This window comes from Manis pentadactyla, chromosome 7, assembly GCF_030020395.1.
Source record: "Manis pentadactyla isolate mManPen7 chromosome 7, mManPen7.hap1, whole genome shotgun sequence".
NCBI classification, from domain to species: Eukaryota; Metazoa; Chordata; class Mammalia; order Pholidota; family Manidae; genus Manis; species Manis pentadactyla.
In genome coordinates, this window is record NC_080025.1 from 14,311,633 (window position 1) to 14,333,698 (window position 22,066).

The 22,066-nt window shown below is 35.3% G+C and overlaps 2 protein-coding genes across 29 annotated transcripts in view; one reads left to right on the forward strand and one right to left on the reverse strand.

Moving 5' to 3' along the window:
- MTMR7 (myotubularin related protein 7) overlaps positions 1-17,416 on the forward strand; it is a 103,921-nt gene extending 86,505 nt beyond the window's left edge. The window contains exon 14 of one of the 2 annotated variants that reach the window (XM_036894200.2): positions 15,944-17,416. In XM_036894200.2, the coding sequence (XP_036750095.2) occupies positions 15,944-16,012 (69 nt within the window). In that variant the 3' untranslated portion in view covers positions 16,013-17,416. Of the gene's footprint in view, positions 1-802; positions 1,166-15,943 lie in introns of those variants that run through there. The other variant, XM_036894199.2, reaches the window with a different exon arrangement.
- The window catches only part of VPS37A (VPS37A subunit of ESCRT-I), a 62,146-nt gene that overhangs the window by 15,185 nt on the left and 24,895 nt on the right, over positions 1-22,066 (reverse strand). For 26 of the 27 annotated variants that reach the window (XM_057505139.1, XM_057505140.1, XM_057505138.1 and 23 more), the window contains exons 6-13: positions 20,820-20,890; positions 17,707-17,834; positions 17,568-17,626; positions 17,423-17,491; positions 13,336-13,479; positions 12,399-12,479; positions 9,222-10,646; positions 7,493-7,582 (exon numbers count right to left, since the gene is read on the reverse strand). In XM_057505139.1, coding sequence (XP_057361122.1) covers positions 12,399-12,479; positions 13,336-13,479; positions 17,423-17,491; positions 17,568-17,626; positions 17,707-17,834; positions 20,820-20,890 — 552 coding nt within the window. In that variant the 3' untranslated portion in view covers positions 7,493-7,582; positions 9,222-10,646. Of the gene's footprint in view, positions 1-2,892; positions 2,963-7,492; positions 7,583-9,221; positions 10,647-12,398; positions 12,480-13,335; positions 13,480-17,422; positions 17,492-17,567; positions 17,627-17,706; positions 17,835-20,819; positions 20,891-22,066 lie in introns of all 27 variants that reach the window. The other variant, XM_057505131.1, reaches the window with a different exon arrangement.

The window sequence follows — 22,066 nt, forward strand, 5'->3', positions numbered from 1 at the left end:
TCAATTACATGAACTTCATCTCTAGTCTGTTTTTCATATTGCCCCACACAGTGCTTTTGTATGCAGTAAATATCAATGTTTTTTGCATGAATATGTGATGTTCGATCTTATAACATCTCCCTTGCTGACACCAAAGGATGAAATGTATTTTGAAAAACCCAAATATCTATCATCTGATGAATGGATAAACAAAACAGAATATTCATCCAATGGATGATGATTCAGCCATAAAAACAGTGAAGCACAGACACGTGCTACAATGCGGATGAACCCTGAGCACATGAGCTAAGTGAAAGAAGCCAGACATAAAAGGCCACATTACATGGTTCCATTTCTATGAAATAATCCAGACCAAGCAAATCCGAAGAATAGAAAATAGATTAGTGATTGCTAGGCTGTGGGAGGGGGTTTCTTTGGAACTTGGCAGTAGTGAATAGTGCATATAACCTTGTATTAAATGTACTAAATAAACCAATGTACTAAAACCACTAAATCGTACACTTTAAAAGGGTGAGTTTTATAGTGACTTACTCAACACCTCAATCCTGATTTTTAAGAAGTGTACTTTGGTTTCAGAGGTTGACAATTACTAATTACCAGGCGTTTTACCTATATACTGTATCTATAAAACTGTCTGACAGAATCTAATTACTTTGTCCAAAGTCTAGCTTTGAACAGAAGTCCATCTAAATCTCACAGTTTTAACATTATACCCAGCTGGAAGGTAATGAATACTAAAGCGATGCATATATAAGAAAGATAAATGATTTATGACTTTTTCCTGAAATTATTTCTTTTTTAGAGACTGGAAAAAATCCAAAAAGTCCAGTTAAACCACACTAAAGTGAAGAGTAAGCAAAGTGAGCTCAGCAAACACTCGGGGTTTTCTACCTCAGACGACAGCACAGCCAACACTCCCCAGGACTACAGTGGGCATATGAAATCATTCCCGTCCAGGAGCCCTTCCCAGGGCGATGAGGACTCGGCTCTGATTCTGACTCAAGACAATTTGAAAAGTTCAGATCCGGATCTGTCAGCCAACAGCGACCAAGAGTCAGGGGTGGAGGATCTGAGCTGTCGGTCTCCAAGCGGCGGGGAGTGTGCGCCCGGCGACGACAGTGGCAAGGACCGGGACTCCGACGAGGCTGTGTTCCTCACTGCCTGAAGCAGCCCTCTGGAGCTCCCCAACGGAGGGCCCACAAGAAACACTTTCCAAGTATAAGGGAACAGTGCAATTTAAAAGATAATTCAAGAAATAGCATGTGTCATCGAGACTTATAAAATGTAGCAATGAAAAGAGGAGAAGTCCAACCTTTAGTTTCTTTAGATGTTAAAAGAAATGGCTACTTCCTTTTCTTTATCAAATGAATATAAGGAAATAATTCCTCATTTCAATAATCATTCAAGACAATGAAAGACTTATGCACTACAGAACAATAAATCCTACCATCACCTGAGGTTATCAATACAAATCTTGTCCTAGCATGCATCTGCTCAAAACTGCCCTGATGCCCTTCCTTTGCACCTGTTATCATCGTCAATCCCCTTACTTCACTTTCAGGTACACATTTTGTTTTCTATTCCTCAGTTATAATGTTTCTAATAACAGCACGTTGTTGCAGGCACCTTTTTTGGTTAATAGATACACCACTGTAATTGCTTACCTTTGAGGTTTAATGATTAACTCTTCCTTAGACAATAATAATTTTGTCTTTTTCTAGAATCTCTAGATATTCTCGTCATTTAAAAAACACTACAACTCATTTTTTTACCTAATAAAGCAGAAGCAACATTTACTTGCTGGTTCTTAAATATGAATTCAGATCTTAATAACTCTTAACCTTTTATTACTATTCTAGAAACTACATTACCAAGACAGTATGATCCAACCTCCAGCCATGTTCCTGAAGTACAACAGTGTAAAGTTAGTAGGGTAACATTTTGATGAGAAAAAAATCCCACCTGAGAATTTGGCTGTCATGTCTATTTAACTAATGGAATAGGTTTTGTTATCTATCATTTTAGAAATTGTATAACTGGCTAATATGATTTGATTAATATTAGTAACATCTGATGACCACTGCTGAAAGTTCTGAAAAGAGTTTTTATGTTTTGCTAAAATGCACATTTGAAGCAGATTCATTCCCTGGTCTTTGATAAAAAAATGGGACTTTAATGGGTGATCTAAACTTTTGATCGGAACTAACTTAGTGGAGAAAAGTTGCATTTAGACAGACATAAATAACATCCACAATGCATGGTTTCTGATTATTAGTACATTCTAGAACAAAGACATTTAAATTTAATTTTAACAATCTACATCAATAATGTGAAATAGGCTAATGTTTAAAATAGGCTAATGTATTAAATTTTGCTGAAATGAGAACAAAGGAAAGAAGAGTGGTGTCACCAGGATGGTGACATAGGTCATTCCTGACTTCATTTCCTTTAAAAGAAGAACTAACAACTAATCACGGACAGGACAGCACCGAGAGACTCTGAGATCTTGTGAGTGAGGCTGAGGCACCCTCTGCACCCCACAGACCCAAGAAAGACTATTAGAAGGGTATAAGGAGCTACACACTTGTGGCTTTGGCCCCCCACCAGACTGGCACAGTATCATACCAAGAGGTCTCCCCTGAGCCTATGTTCCTCCAGGGGTTAAGGGTGACATCCAGCTCCCCCCAGTGTTTTGGGTTGCTCTGTTGGGAGCCCCTACTCTGCTTTTACCCCATGGGGACAGCTGAGGAAGCTATAAGGCTCAGCACATTGGGAGTCTGATTGAGACAGAGCACTGGCAGAGAGGCTCCCAATGGCCAGCACTAAAATTTTGCAGTCCAAGTTCTTACCTGCACAGCCCGAGTTCTAGTCCCAGCCAGCGACTTTGCTCACCTGCAGAATCAGGTCAGTGGTTCAGTCTGACCAGGGAATTTGGCTGGACGCAGGTCAGCCGAATTCACATCTGCAAGAGAGGAGTTCTACCAGCTCTGGAGCCTGGTCTGCCCACACCCGGGTGGAAGAGCTGAGCTAAAGCTCTACCTGATGCAGAGGGTGGCTCCCAGCCCCTCCTGACCAGAAAGCCTATTAGGAGTTGCCTGAATAAGCCCTTTCAGTCTTGCCAGTAGGAGCCAGAGACATAACTGGTCAACTGTAGAGCAGGGCCCCTGGCATCATCTGACAGGAAAGGCTGGTGAGAATGCCTGGAATCTGCATGACCCCCCAAATTCTGAACCAAGAGGTGGGGAGCAGAGCTGACGGCCCACAGAGCAACAGCAATGTCTGTGTTTGGCTAGGGAGCTTGGCGCACAAGTTGGCTTGAGGCAGTTAAGTCCACAAAAAAGAACACGAGTAGCCTTCAAGCTGCTTCTGCTGTACCAAAGCAGGGAAACTTAACTTGTAGCTTCACTTACTGCTGAACATAGCTTTCAACCCACCAGACTGTGGAACCTTACCAGAGCACACGGGGAGCTGTGCAGCCCACCCAAGAGCCAGTTGACAGTGTCACTTGAACAGGGAGCACAGACCGTGGCTTTCACCATCTGAAGAGCAAAAACCAGTGGCCTCGCCTGACCATGATACTCAGTACACTCTTGCCTGACTCAGGTCCCCAAAGAACCATGTAGGTACTGGGTCCTATCTTGCTGCTCTGCCAGAACAGGGCAGTTACTTCACAGCTCCACCCACTGCTGAGTGTAGTACCTAGTCCCAACCTTCTGGTAAGCCTGACTGAAGAATCCAGAAAACTTCAGAGCCCATCCTGCAGCCTCCCTGGAGTGGGGAACCAAGCCAGCAGTCCTACCCAATTGTTCTCAGCCAGTGGCACGTTCCCCACAACCTGTCCTCAGAGCTTGAACAGTTGCCTTGCCTGAGATCCTAGTAACAGGCCCTGTACTCAAAGACACAACCAGAAGACAACCCAGAAGCCCAGATTCTGCTGTCTGGTGCAGCACCATCTCTGCCAAAGCAAACCTGCAAAGTCTGGAAGAAATCACTTATTCACATGCACAGGTACCATAAAGAATCAAAGATGACAAAAAATCAGGTAAATAATGATAGCAAAAAAGGAAACAAAGCTGTAGTAACTGATCCTAAGAAATGGGTATCTATAAACTGTTAGACAAAGAATTCAGAATAATCCTCTTACCAAAGCTTAGTGAACTATAAGAACACACAAACAAAATTAGGAAAATACCCCAAAAACCCCAAACAAATCCTAGACCTTAAAAACACAAAAACAGGGGAGTTTGATAGCTTCAAAAGCAGACTTTCCCATGTGAAAGAAATAAAAAGTGACCTGAAAGATAATTGGAATTATCCAGTCAGAGGAACAAAAAGAAAACAATGAAAAGGAGTGAAGCCTATGGGAATTATAGGACACAGAAGAACACTATTCACATTATAGGAATTCCCAGAAGAAAACAAAGGCACAAAAAGCACATTTAAAGCAATAATAGATGAAAACTCCCCAAACTTGGGGAAGGAAGCAGATTTCCAGATCCCTGAGGCCAAAAGGAACCCAAATAGGTTAAACCTGAGGTTAAAACTGACATTATAATTAAGTTGTTAAGTTAAAGAATTTTGAAAGTAGCAGGAGAAAAGAGAGAAATACAAGGGAAATGCTGTAAGTCTATCGACAGATTCCTCAAGAAACATTTCAGGCCAAAAGAGAATGGAGTGACAAATTTGAAATATTGGGGGAATAAAATGAATGTCAAGAATTCTATACCTGACAAAGCTATCCTTCAGTAACAAAGGAAGGATAAGACTTTCGTGACAAAACCTGAGTTCCTTACCACCAGACCTGCCTTTAAAGAAATGTTAAAAAGGGAGTTGAGTGGAAATAAAAAGGATGCTAATTAACATCATATAAACATAAAAGAGGGCAGTGTAAAACTCACTGGTAATGGTAAGTATATTGTCAAAGTTGGATTCTAATAGGATAATGGTGGTGTGTAATTCACTTACACCACAGTTTAAAAATTAAAAGCAAACATAGCAAAAATAACCATATCTACAATAATCTGTTATTAGGTACACAATATAAAAAATATGTAAAGTATAACATTAATAAGCTAAAATTTGAGGGAAAGAAGTTAAGAGTGTAAGCCTTAGGAATTCTAATGAAATTAAGTTCTTACTTTAAAATTGGTGTTATAATTTTAAGATTTTATATAAGCCTCACTGTAACAAGGGAAACACACCTGCAGTAATTATACAAAAAACATAAGATGTCAAAGTATACTGAGACCACAAGATATACTGAGACCGCAAGATATCAAAACACCAAAAAAAAAAAAAAGACAGCAGGATAAAAAACAAGGAACAATGGATCTACAAACCAAATAGAAAACAACAAAATGGCAATATAAGTCCTTATGTAGCAATAATTATTTTAAATATAAACAGATTAAATTCTCTAATTAAAGACACAGAATGGCTGAAAGGATACAAAAAACAAGATCCAGTAGCATGTTACCTACAAGAGACTCACTTTAGCCTTAAAGACACACACAGACTGTTAGGAAAGGAATGGAAAAGTTACCAAAGAAAAGCAGAGGTAGCTACACTTTTACCAGACAAGCTAGACTTTAAACTATCAATACATCAAGAAGATACAGCAATTGTATATATGCGCACATCAGAACACCTAAGTACATAAAACAAAAACTACCAAAGCTAAAAGGAGAAATGAACAGCAGTACAATAATAAGACAACAAGTGTTGGCAAGAATGTGGAGAAAGGGAACCTTCCTGCACTGTTGGTGGGAATGAAAACTGGTACAGCCAGGAGGGAAAACAGTACAGAGGTTCCACACAATCCATCAATTCCACTTCAAGACATTTATCCAAAGAAAATAAAAATACTCATTCAAAAACATATGCACCCCTATGCTCATCACAGCATTATATACAATAGCTAAGATACGGAAGCAAGTTGAACTTCCTTGATAGATAAATGGCTAAAGTAGTAGTGGTGCATATACACAACGGAATATTACTCAGCCATAAAACAATAAAATCCAGCCATTTGCAATAACATGGATGGATCTAGAGGGTATTACACACAGTGAAATAAGTCAAAAAACAAATACTGTATGATTTCACTTACATGTGGAATCTGAAAAATAAAAACAAATGAATAAACAGAACAGAAACAGACTCAAAGATACAGGGAACAAACTGATAGTTGCCAGAGGATGGCAGGGGAGATGTACTAAATAGATTAAGAGGATAAAGAGGAACCATCTGTTTATAAAGACATGGGGATTAATGTACAGGATAGGGAATACAGTCAATAATACTGTAACTACTTTGTATGACAGATGTATTACTGTGATGACCATTCTGCAAAATGTGTATGAATAATGAATAACTTTTTTTGTTTCAACAATATAAAGAACTACCATGTAGGATTCAGCAATTCCAGTTGAGTAGTTATCCAAAGGAAACAAAAATACCAACTCGAAAAGATATCTGCACTCCCTGTTCATTGCAGCATTATTTACAATAGCCAAGACATGGAAATAACCTAAGTGTCCATTGACAGATGAATGGTCAAAGAAACTGTGGTATATATAAGCAACAGAACATTATACAGCCATAAAAAAGAGGAAATTCTGCTATTTGCAACATGGATGGACCCTGAGGGCATTATTTAATTGAAATTAAGTCAAAGGAAGAGAAATACTATATAATCTCACTTACATGCAGAAGTAAAACAAAAATAAAAAACTAGACTTCTAAAAGACATTGTATTTGTGATTACCAGAGGTGGGGTGTGAGGGAAAGGGGGATCGGGGGAAGGTGGTCAAAAGGTACAAACTTACAGGACAAATAAGTACTAGAAATGTAATGTACAGCATGACTAGTTAACATGGCTACACACACCACACATACACACAAAGATAAATATATAGAGATATATATAAAACTTGGGAGTAAATCCTGAGTTCTCTTCACAAGGAAAACAAATTTTTCTTTGTCTATTATTTTTCTTTATATGAGATTATGAATGGTAGCTAAACCTCCTGCAGTAATCTGTTCATGATGTACAAAAGTCAAACCATTATGATGTATACCTTAAACTTGTACAGTGATATATGTCAATTATTTCTCAATGAAACTGGAATTTTAAAAAAAGGCAAGAAAGCTATATTGCTGAAATGTCTAGTATGAACATTTGGAGGGAGTGTAGTTATATACATAAATAATATAGAACTGTATGCTAATCATTCAAAAATAGAATAAGTTTAATATGTTAGAGACTTTTAATATAAAAGTGTTATATAAAATGTATATTACCTTTAATATAAAAGTAATATACTCTCAGAATAAAAAATTTGAGCATGCTCTAATGAGCAGTTCCATATTAGGTATAGGAAATGTTTATTCATTTTCTGCAATATAATATATGTAGCAGGGAATATCCTGTTAATGATAAATACTTAGGATAGAGTTGCAATGGTTTTTGCATTTTTATAACATAACTTACTTTATGTCATTCTTGTAGTTATCACTCTTACAATCTTCTTTGCTAATATTGAGGCTGTGACTTTAATTTCTTCCACTTGCCAGTGTATATCTATAAAAATAAAAAAATAAAATGACACAGTAACTATATAAATAAAACTTTTGAAAATCAAGTAGTGTAATTTAAAATTTCTTTAATGTGATGATCTTTCACACAGACTCCAGAGTGCTCCTTTTGCAAGACATAATTTTTTGCATATATTCATTTTGACTACTTATTAGAAGTTAATGTAGCACTGAAATTTATATAAAAGGTTACATTTATTGATTATTATTTTATTGTGCTTTTACAGACCCTTGAACGAGCGTGGCCAATCCAAGAGGACTGAAATCACTAACAGTACTTCTCATTTTAAATCAAACATCAATCAAAAAGTTTTATTTAGGACAGTTGGTTTAAAACATAAGAGAACAAAACAATGTAACATTGATTCGATGCAAATTACTTCCCAACTAATAATACTTAGAGCTGAAGTGATTTATTATTTAGTGATACTAAGGAAAACTTAGTGATACTAAATAAGCTTCTCATCATGATTCAGCAATCAACAAAAGGACTTTTTTTGAGGATATGTCGAGAAGAGAAGGAAAACCCTGCATATGTTCTTTATTCTTTGAGAACACATGATTAATTTCTTCTCCTAAAAGTGAATCTGAGCTGTCCTTCAATTTAAGTATATATATATATATATATTTATATATGTTATAAAGAAACTTACCTGTCAAAAAATCTCTCTTCCAATGTACATTTCCTAGTTTAGTTTACTTCTAGAAAACCTTCTGACTTTGAAACAGAAATCTTTAGTATTTCACTGATTTAGAAAACTTTTTCTTTTTTGAGATTAGCCTTTAAATTTCTGCCCATCACTAACCCCTGCTCAGAATAATCTAGTAACTCCTAAACTTTCCTCTACCATTATAATTTCCATCTAGTTTCCATTATATGTTAACGTCAGAATGCCTGCTTTGGCAGGCAACCCACCCTCCACACCCCCAGCACTGCTTCTCCAATATGGTTAAATTTTTAGAAAAAAATAATGTAGCTATAAAACTACCCCAAAACGTTAATTTTTTTGCAATAAAAGCCACCAAATTCACACAAATTTACTCAAAAGCAGACTTCTTCCATCCTGTATGACTTACATAACCTATATCTGAACTAATTTGTTAAATGCAGACGATGATGGTCAAACTCCTCTTTAGTGACTAGGTTTTAAGGAGAAAATTATCTATTGAATCAATTTTGGAAGGAGAAACCAAGCTATGATAACTGGTATAGAATGAAACTGGGATAGTTCAAGTTTAAAAAACAGAAGACATTGAGATAAAACTCCTCGTGTGTTTATGCAGAAGAGAGTTAGTGGGTAAGAACATGGTTTTTTTCTTTTGGTGGAGGGGAAGGTAGATAAGCACCCAAAGATCTCAGCCATGTTGGAGTTGTAATATACTACTTCTACAATACCTCATTAGAAAAATATGAACCAATGCCCTTTTAGAATGGCTGTGGTCTGCTGATGCCTTGTTCTGGGGCTCTATCTGGTTTCTAAGGAAACTACAAAAAATTGTTTGCAAAAGCTAGGGACTATTACGTCCTCGACGGCAGAAATTGCTGGGAAAATTGAAGCTCTGCTGGTCAGTGCAGTGAGGAAGGGTTTTTGAATAACCAGATGTTACAGACTTGAAACACCTACCTCAGTTATCTGAACTGGAAATCCAGGATAGTTTATCTTCCTCGTCTGGTCATTTTGAAGCTTAACAGCATGCCCTTAGCACAGTGTCAGGAAGACAGGTGGTTAATAAAAGTCAACTTCTTTATCTATTTATATATTTGAAGTCCATGTGAATACCTGCCCTTCCACATACAGACTATTGTTTTTCAAGTCTTAAGAAAATAATTCTGTTTTTCCTAAAACTCAGTCAAAAAAATGTATAGGAAGAACAGCAGAATGAGGAAAGGACAAAACTACATGTGCTGGTGTTTGGAATGACAATCATATTGAGATGAAATTTAAACAAAAATATGCATTGGGTTGTTTTGTGATTTAGATACTACCTTACTAATCCTTAACTATTATATAGTTCGAGATTTTCTCCTTTATTAGCTTTTATGGCTATCCATAAAATGTGTTCATTCGGTAATATGTATAGAAGGAAGTTAACATATACACGTTAAAGAGAAAATTCAGTTAAAACTAGACTGCCTAAAAAATAAATATTAAATTTATTACCAAAGCTCTCCTCTTATGAACACTAAGAGTAAAGGTTAGAAAAATTCACTGATGCTTTTGTGTCTAGATTTACTATTTATTAACAAAAGGATTGTTTTTGACTTTAACATTAGGAATTTAGCATATACCTTATCCAACCACAAACCCATCAGCTACTTATATAATAAACTAGTATGAATATTTATGTTGGACTAATTTAAGGCAAATATTTTCTATTAAGCAAAATATTAATTTACCTTTATTGCTTCTTTTATAATGTGTCTTTAACTTAAAAAACTAAGCAATATAGAAGAGCAGCTGGTTTATTCTTTTGATTTATTTTAAGAATTAAAAGTTACTTTCTTGAGATGGGACATTGTCAGGTTTGGTGTTTCCTGACACTAACAGTTCAAAACAAATTGTTTTTTCAAAGTCTTACCATCCAAAAAGAAAGGAAAAATAAGTCTGTTAACAGTGAAAATGGTAATTTTCAGAAAAGGTTAAGAGGATAAAATCTGAACCATTCTTGATAAAGAAATGAAATCATTTTAAATTAAAAATATAAATTTAAATGAAGTAGTAGTATAAAATATTGAAACCAGCTAAAATTACATGCATAGGTATTTAATCAATAGTAAGAGAGAACAGCAGTGGAACTTAAATATGATAGGAGTGATCAACAATAAGTTAACACTTGTAGTGCAAACAGTGCAGAAAAATTTCTCAAAGCAAAGATTATAGCAATCATTCTAATCTGTATAAAATCAGTCTCAGTTCTGTATACAATCTGTATAGTACATCTATGAATTCAGTCACTGTGATGAAATGCCAATTTTCAAATCATAAATATAAAAGGTGCTTAGTTTTGTGTCCCATTCCTCTCTTGGCAGTACATGTTTTCAGGAAAATCTGGAAAGAAAAGAAAACACTCTATTATTTAATTTAAGATGATATATTTTACCCCTTTACATTCTCTTCCAATTATATTTACATATAAGATGACGACTTGATTATGAGGGAAAAGAAGTAGGGAAGGGATTCTAGCATGTTCATATAAATAAAAAAATTAGTGTCCACTTCTCCAGCTATGATACTAAAAATTAATTCTTACCCTCATGATTTACAAAATAAGATACAGAATAATTCAAACTTCCAATTATAAGTCATGGGGATGGGAGTACAGCATAGGGACAATAAAAATACTGTAATATCTTTGGTGATTTATGGGTATTTCATAATTATGTAGGTGCTGAATCACTATTTTGTGCACCTGAAACCAATGTAATATTGCACATTAACTCTGCTTCAATAAAACATACACACACACACACACAAGATATAAAATAATTCAATGTTGGCACTAATGTTAAGTACAACTAGACTGAGAGAAGTACAACTAGATGAGTTTCAGCTAGAGATGGGAAATTGCTGCTGTTTCCCTCACTATAGCCTGCTCCCTTTTTTGGGAACCTCCTATGCTCCCTTGAAGTCTACTCCTCTTGCCCAGTTGCGTGTCAGCAGAGGACATGACAGCATGTTCAGGCCAAACTGCTGGTGGGCCAGTGTCTCTCGCGGGGGTTTGTAGGGAGAACTTTGCCAGTGTCCGCTGGTGGCCTGAACTCTCATGATACAATTGGGCCTGTGGCAGGAATGGCTGAAGCATGTGCCAGTGTACCAAACAAAGGCTCTCTGACAAGCAAGTGAGAAAGCACATGAGAGGGAGAGATAGAAAAGAGCAGAGAGGCAGAAATGAGAAACAAGTGGCCTTGGAACACATGTGAACCTGAGCAGGTGCTTTGGTCACTGACGGCCTCTCATGGTGCTGTCACTCGGGTGAGTGAGTTGTACTTTCTTCCATTTTGGCTTCATAATGTACCTCTGCATTATCCAATAATACAAGCTTTTACTTAAACTCACTGGGGTGTGAACTATTTCTTACAGCCAAAGCATTCCTAAACAAGAAAGAGGGAGGGGAAAAGGAAGGGTGTCCTGCGATAAGAGAAGAGCATGAACAAAGACACAGTGACAGAAGAACGAACATGACAGGTGACAGAACGTAAAAGGAGAATGGAAAATTAAAATGGATGATCTCAAATATAGGCCAGATTATGGAAAGCTTAACACCAGAGAGAGAAATTTGGCATCGATACTGTCATTGCTAGGGGCTCCTTACAGGTTCTGGAGCAGAGAAATTATATCGCTGAGTGGTATTTTAGGAAGATGACTGTCAGTGATGTGCAGGAAGGAGAAAACCTGAAGTCAGGGGACTGGCCAGAAAAACACTGGAAGAAAGAGACTGGCAGTTCATTTGAAAGAAAGAAATGACAAAGGAGATTACTGAGAAATATGTCAACGAAGTGGTATGGTACACTCCACACATAAACTGAGAGAAGAATTATAGCTTATTTAATTATAAGTTGCTATCAAATATTGAAAAAAAAACATTTCATTGAAGCCAACATCATACTGAGAAAATACCCAAAAGATTTCTACTGGTTATATGCTATTATACAAAACATTATGCTCAATACTTAATACAAAGCGTTCTATACATTATGCTTATAGTACTATGCTTAACAGTGGCTGAACAGGCACTAGTAAGAACATTTCAATTAAATCATGCAGTAACCTGAGACTCAAACCTTCTAGAACACCATTTACCTATAATGGAGCATGAAATTGGCTGTGCAGTGTTATTGCTTGCTGGAGTTTCTCTTCCTTGGCTCTTCGACAGTGACAAATCTACAAGAAAAATTATTTAAAATAGCAGTCACTTCTCCAGCAATTTGCCTATTTACTTCCTACATTAAGAATCTGCTACCCCCATCCCCCACTTCATCCCCCCCAAAAAACCCACTGAATTTTGTTTGGAAAATAACCTCTTTCTGTAAAATTCCAGAACATAAAACAAACTCTGCTCCTGCATATCAGTTCTCTGTGTAGTTACAAATATCTATGTATTAAAAATATAAATGAAAACTTCAAGGTTTACATAGTACCAAAGAACAATGGACCAGAATCAGTGCCTTACTAATAGTGCAACCATACTCATTAATGTCCCAGACCTTCAATTTTCTCTCATGGGAAATGGGGATAATAAAACCTATCTAAAGATAATATTTAAAATGTGATGTTTTAAAGAAAGTAGGTAAATACTTAGGACTCTATCAAAGGGCAAGGTACTAGTAAGCAGACTTTGTTGCTTTTTCCTTAAATATAATAGAAATATCATCAGAAGAGAATGTTCTTAATATTTACAATAAAAAAAATTATCTTTGTAGATTATTCTTTTTAAACAACTTGTCAAACAGGTAGTTCAGGAGGGTATCACAACTGTTAATACTGTACTTAGGCTGACTTACCATCTTTAACTACAGAATTATAGATATTTCTGAAACAGAATTAGCCTTTGATTTACCTGCCATGTACTCACAACAAGCAGGTTTAAAGTGATTAGTGGGGTGTTTGGCTCTTCAGTTTCCTCCCATGGCATTCCAAACTCCAGCTCAGTAATGTGCTAACTTCTTAAACTCATAAATATCCTTAAATAGTTTGACATTACACTGCCATCTGTCCTCAACTGAAGAGTATTACATACTGTTCTCTTTTCCATGAAGCTACTGAGAAAATCATCTATTTCAGTTTTTCCCTCCAAGAAATCTTCAGCAATGTTATCAGATTCTTCCTCAGCTTCATGTGCAGCTACTTTCAATCTTGCCTGTAGGGCACTCGCACTACAGCTCTGGAAAAGAAAGTCAAGTACTACATGGGTTTATAATGCTCAGAAAAACTCCTTAAAAGCAAAGAAAAGGAGATGCAGGTAGGGAGAAACATTCCATTCTATGTCTTACACAGCCTGTTTTTGAGGAAACCTGCTACGACTCAGGTCCCTGAGCTTTTGGATATAGGGGTGGATAACTAACAAAATAATCCACCTCATTGACTGCAAGCTATTCAGTACGAGAAACTGGGCAAATCAATGTCCTCTCCTGAGTATTTAGGAATTGGATCACTGTGGCAGGCACCACTGAGGATGGTCCCCAATAATCCCCACCTTCTGGTATTCCTGCCCTTGTGTATTCCCCTCTTCCAGAGTGTGGGTTGGACATAGTGACTCACAGAATATGGCAAAAGGGGTGCAATTTAAATCTTACCAAAGGGGTGAAAGATCTGTAAACTGAAAACCACAAAATGTCATTGAAAAAAAATGAAGAAGACATAAGTGGAAAGACACCACCCGTGTTCATGGATTGGAAGACTTAATATTGTTAGTATGACAACACTACCGAAAGTTATCAGTCAATGAAATTCCTATCAAAATATCAATGATACTTTTTGCAGAAATACTAAAGTCCATCTTAAAAGTCACATGAAATCTCAAGAGACCCCAAATTGTCAAAACAATCTTGACAAAGAACAAAGTTGGAAAATTCACACTTCCTGATTTCAAAACTTACTACAAAGCTACAGTAATTAAAAGTGTATGGGCAAGAAAAATATACAGACCATGTAACAGCAAGCCCAGGAATATACCCTCACATATATGGTCAAGTGCTTTCAAAAAGTGTGCCAAGACCATTTAACGTGGTAAGGACAGTCTTTGACAAACAGCGCTGGGAAAACTGGATATCCACATGCAGAACGAAGTTGGACCCTTCCTTACTTTACTTCACATGCAAAAATTAACTCAATGGAGCAAAGAATTAAATGTAGGAACAAAAAATATTTTTAATTACAGTCACCTAGAGGGTGTAACGTAGCAACTCATGGTGATACCTCACAAGCTTATCATCCTTGCCAACACTGGTTATCTATCTTTATAAGCTGGGCTCATGCAGATGATGCAATTTTGATTAGGATTTGTAAGGTTGTTTGAATATTTTTTTCAAATGTTTCCATTTATTTATACATTAAATATATACCAAGTATCAACTATGTTCCAAGCACTAGACTATGTACTGGAGGGAATAAATACCCATGGGTATAAGGGAGGAATAAAACGACAGGTTTCTGCACTTCTGACATCAACAGTCTAGTTTAAGTGGTTCACATATTTTAGAGTGTAGAAGATTCATCAACCCCTGAGAGTCTGAGCGAGCACATCTAGAGATGAGCCAAGGCATCAAGGTTCTTTTTTTAATGTTTCAACAAACACTTTAAGCAATTCCTATATACATGGCACAGAATAACTGTTAAATTAGAATCTTATTAGACATTCATATTTCTCCTTTTATGAGTTTCCTGTTCTTTGCCTTACTTGTAAAGACTCTTCATGGACCACTGGCATTAATATTTACCATATATGCTACAATATTTGCTCACTTTACTTCACTTTTAGTTTTATGATCTTCAATATATATGCTTTAGATTTATAACAAAATATATACATTTTTTCATTTATAATTCTGCCTCTTGTATCATATTTAGAAAGGTTTTCCCACCATAATCTTGAAAAAAAAATCCTAGGAGACAGATGTCTTTGATAATTTTGTGTTTTCTGCTTAAATACTTACACTATCAGAGTAGCTCTGTGTGTACAGTATGACACAGGGAGCTAACCTTCTAAATGGACTGCCCATTAGATCATTTATTAAAACCTCAATTTTTTCTAACTATTTACTCATATACACATCAGTCTGTTTCTGAACTGCATAGTCTGTTCCACAGAATGATTTTTTCCTTCCTACAAAGCTACTCTATTGTTTTAAATTATGAGGTTTTACAATGTATTTTGATCCTGGGAAAGGGAGGTCTTCCTCACTGTCTCTTCCTCATGGTTTTGTTCAAGCTCTTCCTAGTTTTACCCATTTATCTTTCAGATGAACTTTAGAGAGTAAATCTATTAAAAAAAAAAAACTCTTAGGATTTTGATAGAAATATATTAAGATTTTAAGTTATTTCAGAAAGAATGGTATCTTTATAATACTCTACCAGTCCATGGATATTCTGTCTTTCCATTTACTCAAGTCTTCTTTCATGTAGCAAAGTGTCCTAACTTATTTAACTGGATTTGGCTCCAAGTATTTTACAGTTCTGTTGCTATTGTTAATGCTATTTTTCTCTACTTCATTTTGCTCTGACAGTTGCTGGAATCTAGAGGAAAACTTCCTCAATAAGCTATGATTTTTGCTTGCTTGTTTTTGGTAAACAATTGTTTCATCTTTCCTTTCACACTGTGTCTTTTCTTTTTCTCTGTCTTGTTGCAGTGTCCAAAACTTCCCGAGCAACGTCAGACCACAGTGACACTGTTACATCACTTCTTAACTGAACGCTGATGGGATCCTGGAAATGTTTGGTAATTAAGTGTGATGGCTGCTAGTGACTCTAATATTCTTTATCAAATTAAGGAATTATTTTCTATTCTTAGTCTAAAAGTTTGTATAAGAAAACATGTGACTGTTATAAAAAATTTCACCATTATCTACTAAGCTCTAACGTGCATCTCAGAGGACAGCTGACCCTGAACAATGCAGGTGTTAAGGGTGCCAATCCCCTGCACAGTTGGAAATATGCATATGACTTTTGACCCCCCCAAAACTTTACTGTTGACCAGAAGCCTAATAGTCAATTAGCACACATTTTGTATATGTAAGGTATTCTTACAATAAAGTAAGCTAAATAAGAAAATGTTTTACCAAACTGTCCAAATCTCAAAACATTTTCTAATTATAGTCACTGAGAGAAATCTGCATGTAAGTGGACTTACATAGTTCAAACCCATTTTGTTCAAGTATCGACTGTATTTCAGCTGATTCTCTCAGACTTTCTAGTTAAGAGTGAGGGAAGACTGCTTATGTTTGACTCCTGACCCTAATACTTTCTATATATATCATCTCAGGGAACTTACTGTTTGCTCATTGATAAAATAGAAAAATAGTAACAATATTACCTCATAGGATTTGGGGGGAATAATGGGCAATATATGTAAATAGCTTAGTTTAGTACAAGATAAAGACTAATCATTGTTAGCTATTATTCTTATTTCTCTTTATTCTAAAAGATGATCACATTATCTGAAATACATTATAAATTTATATTCTCCTTTATCATTTTTTTGCTGCTGTTTTATTTCTATTTCATGTCTTATTACATTGGCTTTACCTTCCAGAATTTCTGATTTTTAAAGGAAATAGAATGTAATTATGATGTTGGCTACTGATACAAGGTATAAAGATTGTAGCCCCTATTCTTTTTATTTTTAAAGATTTATTTTATTAGAAATATGGGTTAATTTTATAAAATGCTTTTAATTTTTCACATAACTGGATTTCTATGATTAAATCTATTATTTGTGGCAAATTATAATTTATACTTTTTAAGCTTTTAGATTTGCTTATTTTTTCATTTAACACATGTGTACGTAAGCTTCCAAGTGAATCTAAAGTTACAGTTTATCGTTAGGTTTTATTACAAGAGTTAAAATGGCCTTATAATAATTTTCCCAGTTAAGTGATTTATGGGGCTTTTCATATTTTTCTATTTGGAACGAATATGCTCTCTCATGAGCACAAATGATTTATAATGCCTCAATAATTGAAAGCTACCATCTGCATTTAATTAAAGGCATCATGCCTTATAAAGTCAGGCACCTAATAAATGCTTTCTCATAATGATGAAAGAACGTGGCTCACACACATTAAGATTAAAAATTCTTACAGTAAAGGAAAACAGTTAAGCAATCTTACCTCACTAAGTTCATGCTGCCTTTGCATCTTCTTTTCAAAAGTAGATTTCATTTGTGTAAGTAATTCATACTAAAAGAGAACATAAAAATGCCACTTTATTCTGCTTTTACATTGCTGGATTTCTTCAAAATGATAATGAACTCACCTTATCTAAAACAGTTTGCCTTTTGGCTTCCAAGCTGGGCTCCAACAAGAGATTTTTTCCTGTAAGATAAATTTCTGGTTTATTTCTAGGTAACAATCACATTTTTCTTAGGAAATTTAAGAAGTAAGGGAAGACATACTTGCCAGCTCCTCAATACTTTTTACTAAGTCATCCTTGTCAGTGATAATTTGTTTTAGTTGAGGCAAAGTCAGAAACTGTTCTAGCAATATCTCCTCTTGTTCATTCATATCTGTAAGTTGTGAAACACTAGAAACACAACAGAAAAAAGTATGTTAATTAGTATCAGTCATCTAAGTTGTTCTCCAGGAGGATATTCATGACTTTTCAGTTTTATTCAGCTGATAGGATTATAAATACTTTCCAAAGTATCTATATTTACATATACACACAGGAAGGCAAACTATAACATTGAAAGCAATTAAAACATCAACCACAATGGAACGTAAAGTAGTCCGAATGCAGTGTCCAGTCATTATATGACTATGAAGACTAGGGTACATGACCAGACCCACCAACCTCCCAATTTTAACCTTTGAGTTTAGCTAGATGTGTGGTGGTCACAATAAAAGATACAGGTGTATGTGTGTACATATGTTCATAAAACATTCCAATAAAAGCAATCAAAGAGGGCTGAACCAAAAGCAAGAATCAATACCCAGGGATTAAAAGGGGGAACAGGATGGGTGAGATAGGGATGGAAGCTAAAGCTTTCTGAACCTATCTTTTAGTTTTACCTATAATATATCCAAATAAAACCATTATAAGATTTAAAAACAAAATTAGAAAAAAGCAGGTTCTAAAATTCAAAGCAAATGGAAATAAACGAACTTTCCCCCCCTAAGTTACCATCCAGAGAAGTATCATTTGGAGAGACTTCAAAAAAACAGTATTTGGCTCCATCTCTGGTGTGATATATTCTGAAGACAAAAGATGTATAAAACCAAAAACTTATTCAATAATCACAGTAATAATGCTGGTATTATTATTTTGAAACAGAGTAAGTCCCTTTCACAGAAATGGCTGACTTCAGTCAAGGAAAAGAAATGCTCATGATGAATCTATGTTATCTTTGTTTTGTCAGAAAGGATACAAAAGCTAACTTGAAGAATTTCCTATTGACCACAGTTAGGACTGTTTAAGCATAAAAAAGAATGATGACTGCAATGGATTGAAAATACCAAATATATAAAATTAATGAGCTCTAAATAACAAAAACAAACTATGAAAGCAAACCAAAACCCCTCACCTATCAGGAGTTTGAAGCTTGCTTGTGAACCAACTATTATGGAAATAGATAAATGAAGAGAAAAAAATCAAGCTTTTATCTTGCCTTTTCTGTATCAAGTGTATTTCAAATAACTAAACAGACGATTTAGGGATGTTCTCCATAGAATTCTGGCTAATTCTGTCAAGAGGAAACCACATTTGCAACCCTTAATGAAATAATCCACAGTCAATGATTTCAGGTGTTTCAACCTATTTAAGTCTTAATATCACTAAAAACAGGGCAACCAGATATCACTGCTTTCCTGTGTGATGTACTATGAAGTATACACTGGTTATGATATAAGTTTTCTTGTCAAAGGAATTGAACATAAATCTTTTTTTCAGCTCTATTGAGATATAATTGACATACAGCATTGTGTAAGTTTAAAGTGCATAACCCACAGGTGTGATAAAAACTGAACCTAAATCTAATCAAAATTCTAGAACTAGCCACCCATAGAAGGGAGTATGTCAAATAGAACATTGTCAATGGTTCCAAAAGAATACAATCTGGCAAAAACAGGATTTGGGAAATGCTACAGGACAAATATCAATTCTTTCAATAAATATGTTACAATATGTGTATAATTTATATGTATCACATGTATTTATGTGTGCATATGTATGTGTGCATATATACCTATCTACTTACATATATATTAATAAAGGTGGGGAGAAATGGTTCATGCTTAAAAGAAAAATAAGAGAAACAGTATTCAAATGTAATAGGTAGACTTGTTTTGAATCCTGATTCAAATAAACTATCAACAAAAAGATTTTATCATTAGGACCTGAGCTAATGAGATGGTATTAAAGAATTACCATTAATTTTGTTAGGTATGATGATGATGTAGAATGGGATTATGGTACAGAAAAAGCTCTTACCTGGTGGAGAAATTTGGAAAAATTTATGGGTGAAAGGGATATACTATTTGAGATCTGGTTTAAAGTAATCCTGACCCATAGCCATACTTGCCAGAAAAGGCTGGAAGAAGGGTATATGAAGCAAGATGAACAAGGAGGTTCACCTTTTTGTATTTTTTGGCATTTTCATAATTTTTTTTTTTTAATGGGCAGAAATTAAAAAGAAAGGAAGTGAAAAAGGATCCTTTATGACATGAGAACAAATGTGGGGGTGTTGCAAGCATTACAGTACATATAAACCTTTACCACATGTTGTAGATTGTAAACCCTCACTCATTTATTACTAGCAAAAAATAATAACTCACTACTTCCTAAAATGATTATAAAACACTGAGTCAAATAAAGTTAAGCTTTGTTTTTTTTTAACTAATCACAGAATTTGTCATGGGTATTTGAAAAAGAACTGCAAAAAATTTTACTTGCATTCAGTAGTCTTAGTAACAACAGCCTTATGAGTATTGTAAATGTTCAATGGGGGTATAAAGAACTCAATGCTTTGCAAAATTGAGTGTCCCCAAAACAAACACTCCTTTCAATTACTTAAGAGGATCAGGGTTCCAGGAAAAACAGTACCATAAGCTCTAATATTACAAACTTATTTGCCATCAATCTGAGTAAAATTTGGCTCTGTAAAACCTTGCTATTTACTTTATAAGAACTTTAATCTGTTTCTCTATGTACCAAATTCTGTCTATATGGGAACACTGAAAAGGTCTAAAATAGGCCAAGATATATTTGAAATCTTTAGGATAATGCATTCAGAAATAATTTTCACAAGAAGTCATACAAGAGAGAAGACATTATTATCCTGGTAACTATATCATTCCGAGTATCCAGAAAAACCCGTGGGTTCATACAAGTAACTCAAGAAATACAACCTACAAGGCATTAAATTTATAAAACTTTCCCTAAGACAACCACAATATAAGAATAGTGAAGATTTGAAAAATCTATTTAATATGGACACAAAAATGACAGTCTGATTTATAGTTACAAATAAAATGGACAACGAGTACCAAAGTTACTCTCCAAGTTTTTTACCTTAATTCTGAGAGTTCTGGAAACACATCAGGGACATCTGGCATCTTGTAACCAAAACCATTTTGACTTATCTAAAAAAAGTTTGAAATGGTATTAAATTTTGGCCGTGTTTTTGCCTGCTCCTGTTTACTTGTAAATGTAATTGTGAAATGTATATCCCATTCTGTTTGCATCATCACATCTTCACCTTCTCACTTTACACTGTCCTTACTCCTCTTTCTTCAGTCTACTTTTCTCAGTGTACTTTTATACAAGGAGAGTTATTTTTACTAATTTTTTTGGTGGGGATCATGTGCATACCTGTGTTAGCTCTCTTTCTTGAGCAAGTATATGGCTATAAAATAAATCTCTTAAGTGTATCTGTGATAAGTGTGGATAATTATCTGTGGATTTAATTGATATGTACGAAAATAAGCTGGCAAAGCCTGAATAATTATATAACCAAGTCTGATGAGACAGCAGGGCAGATAAGGAATTGTTTGAATATACATGACTTTTTAAATTGTGAATTCTTGAAAAATTCTTTTGCAGTATTCTCTATACTAGTAAGTTGTGCTTTGTTCATAATACTCATTAATATAACAAAGAAGGTTTTGGAAAAACAAAGTCTATTTGGGTCTATATTCTAAATTACTACAAACACTAAAATTAGTGAATTCGAATATAATGTTATATAATATTTGAGCCCTGTTATGGGTAATATTCACAAAGGGCTAAATATAGAGATACTTAAATCCCTTTATGTTTTATGCACAAAGTATTAGTCTCTCCCTCAGTGACATCCCACGTTACCAGCTTAAGAACATATAAGTTTTTTAAAAGAATGGAACACCTGAAGCTCTTAGCAGCTATAGCAGACCCTCCTTCTACATGATCACTCTCGTGCCTTTGCTATGTCCTGTATGGCAGCCAGGAAGATCTATTATAGGCAGCTATACCAATACACCATCTCGTTTATGCCTCCACACCTTTGTCAGTGCTGTTACCTCTTCACAGAAAGCTTTCAGAACCCCATCTGGCAAATTTATTACCATCTGTCAAAAGCTGGCCTCAAGCCTAAACAGATTCATTTGTTGACCCATCTGCTTCATTTTAACTGAGTACCTATGTTTTACGGCGTGGCGTGAGGCACTAAGGATTTGAGGCACATGGTCAAAAAAAACAGCACCACATTTTTAAAAAGGCATCCCTTCTAGTTCTACCTTGGACCCTGGGAGCACTGACCCTTCCCACAACTGTGTCTGAAC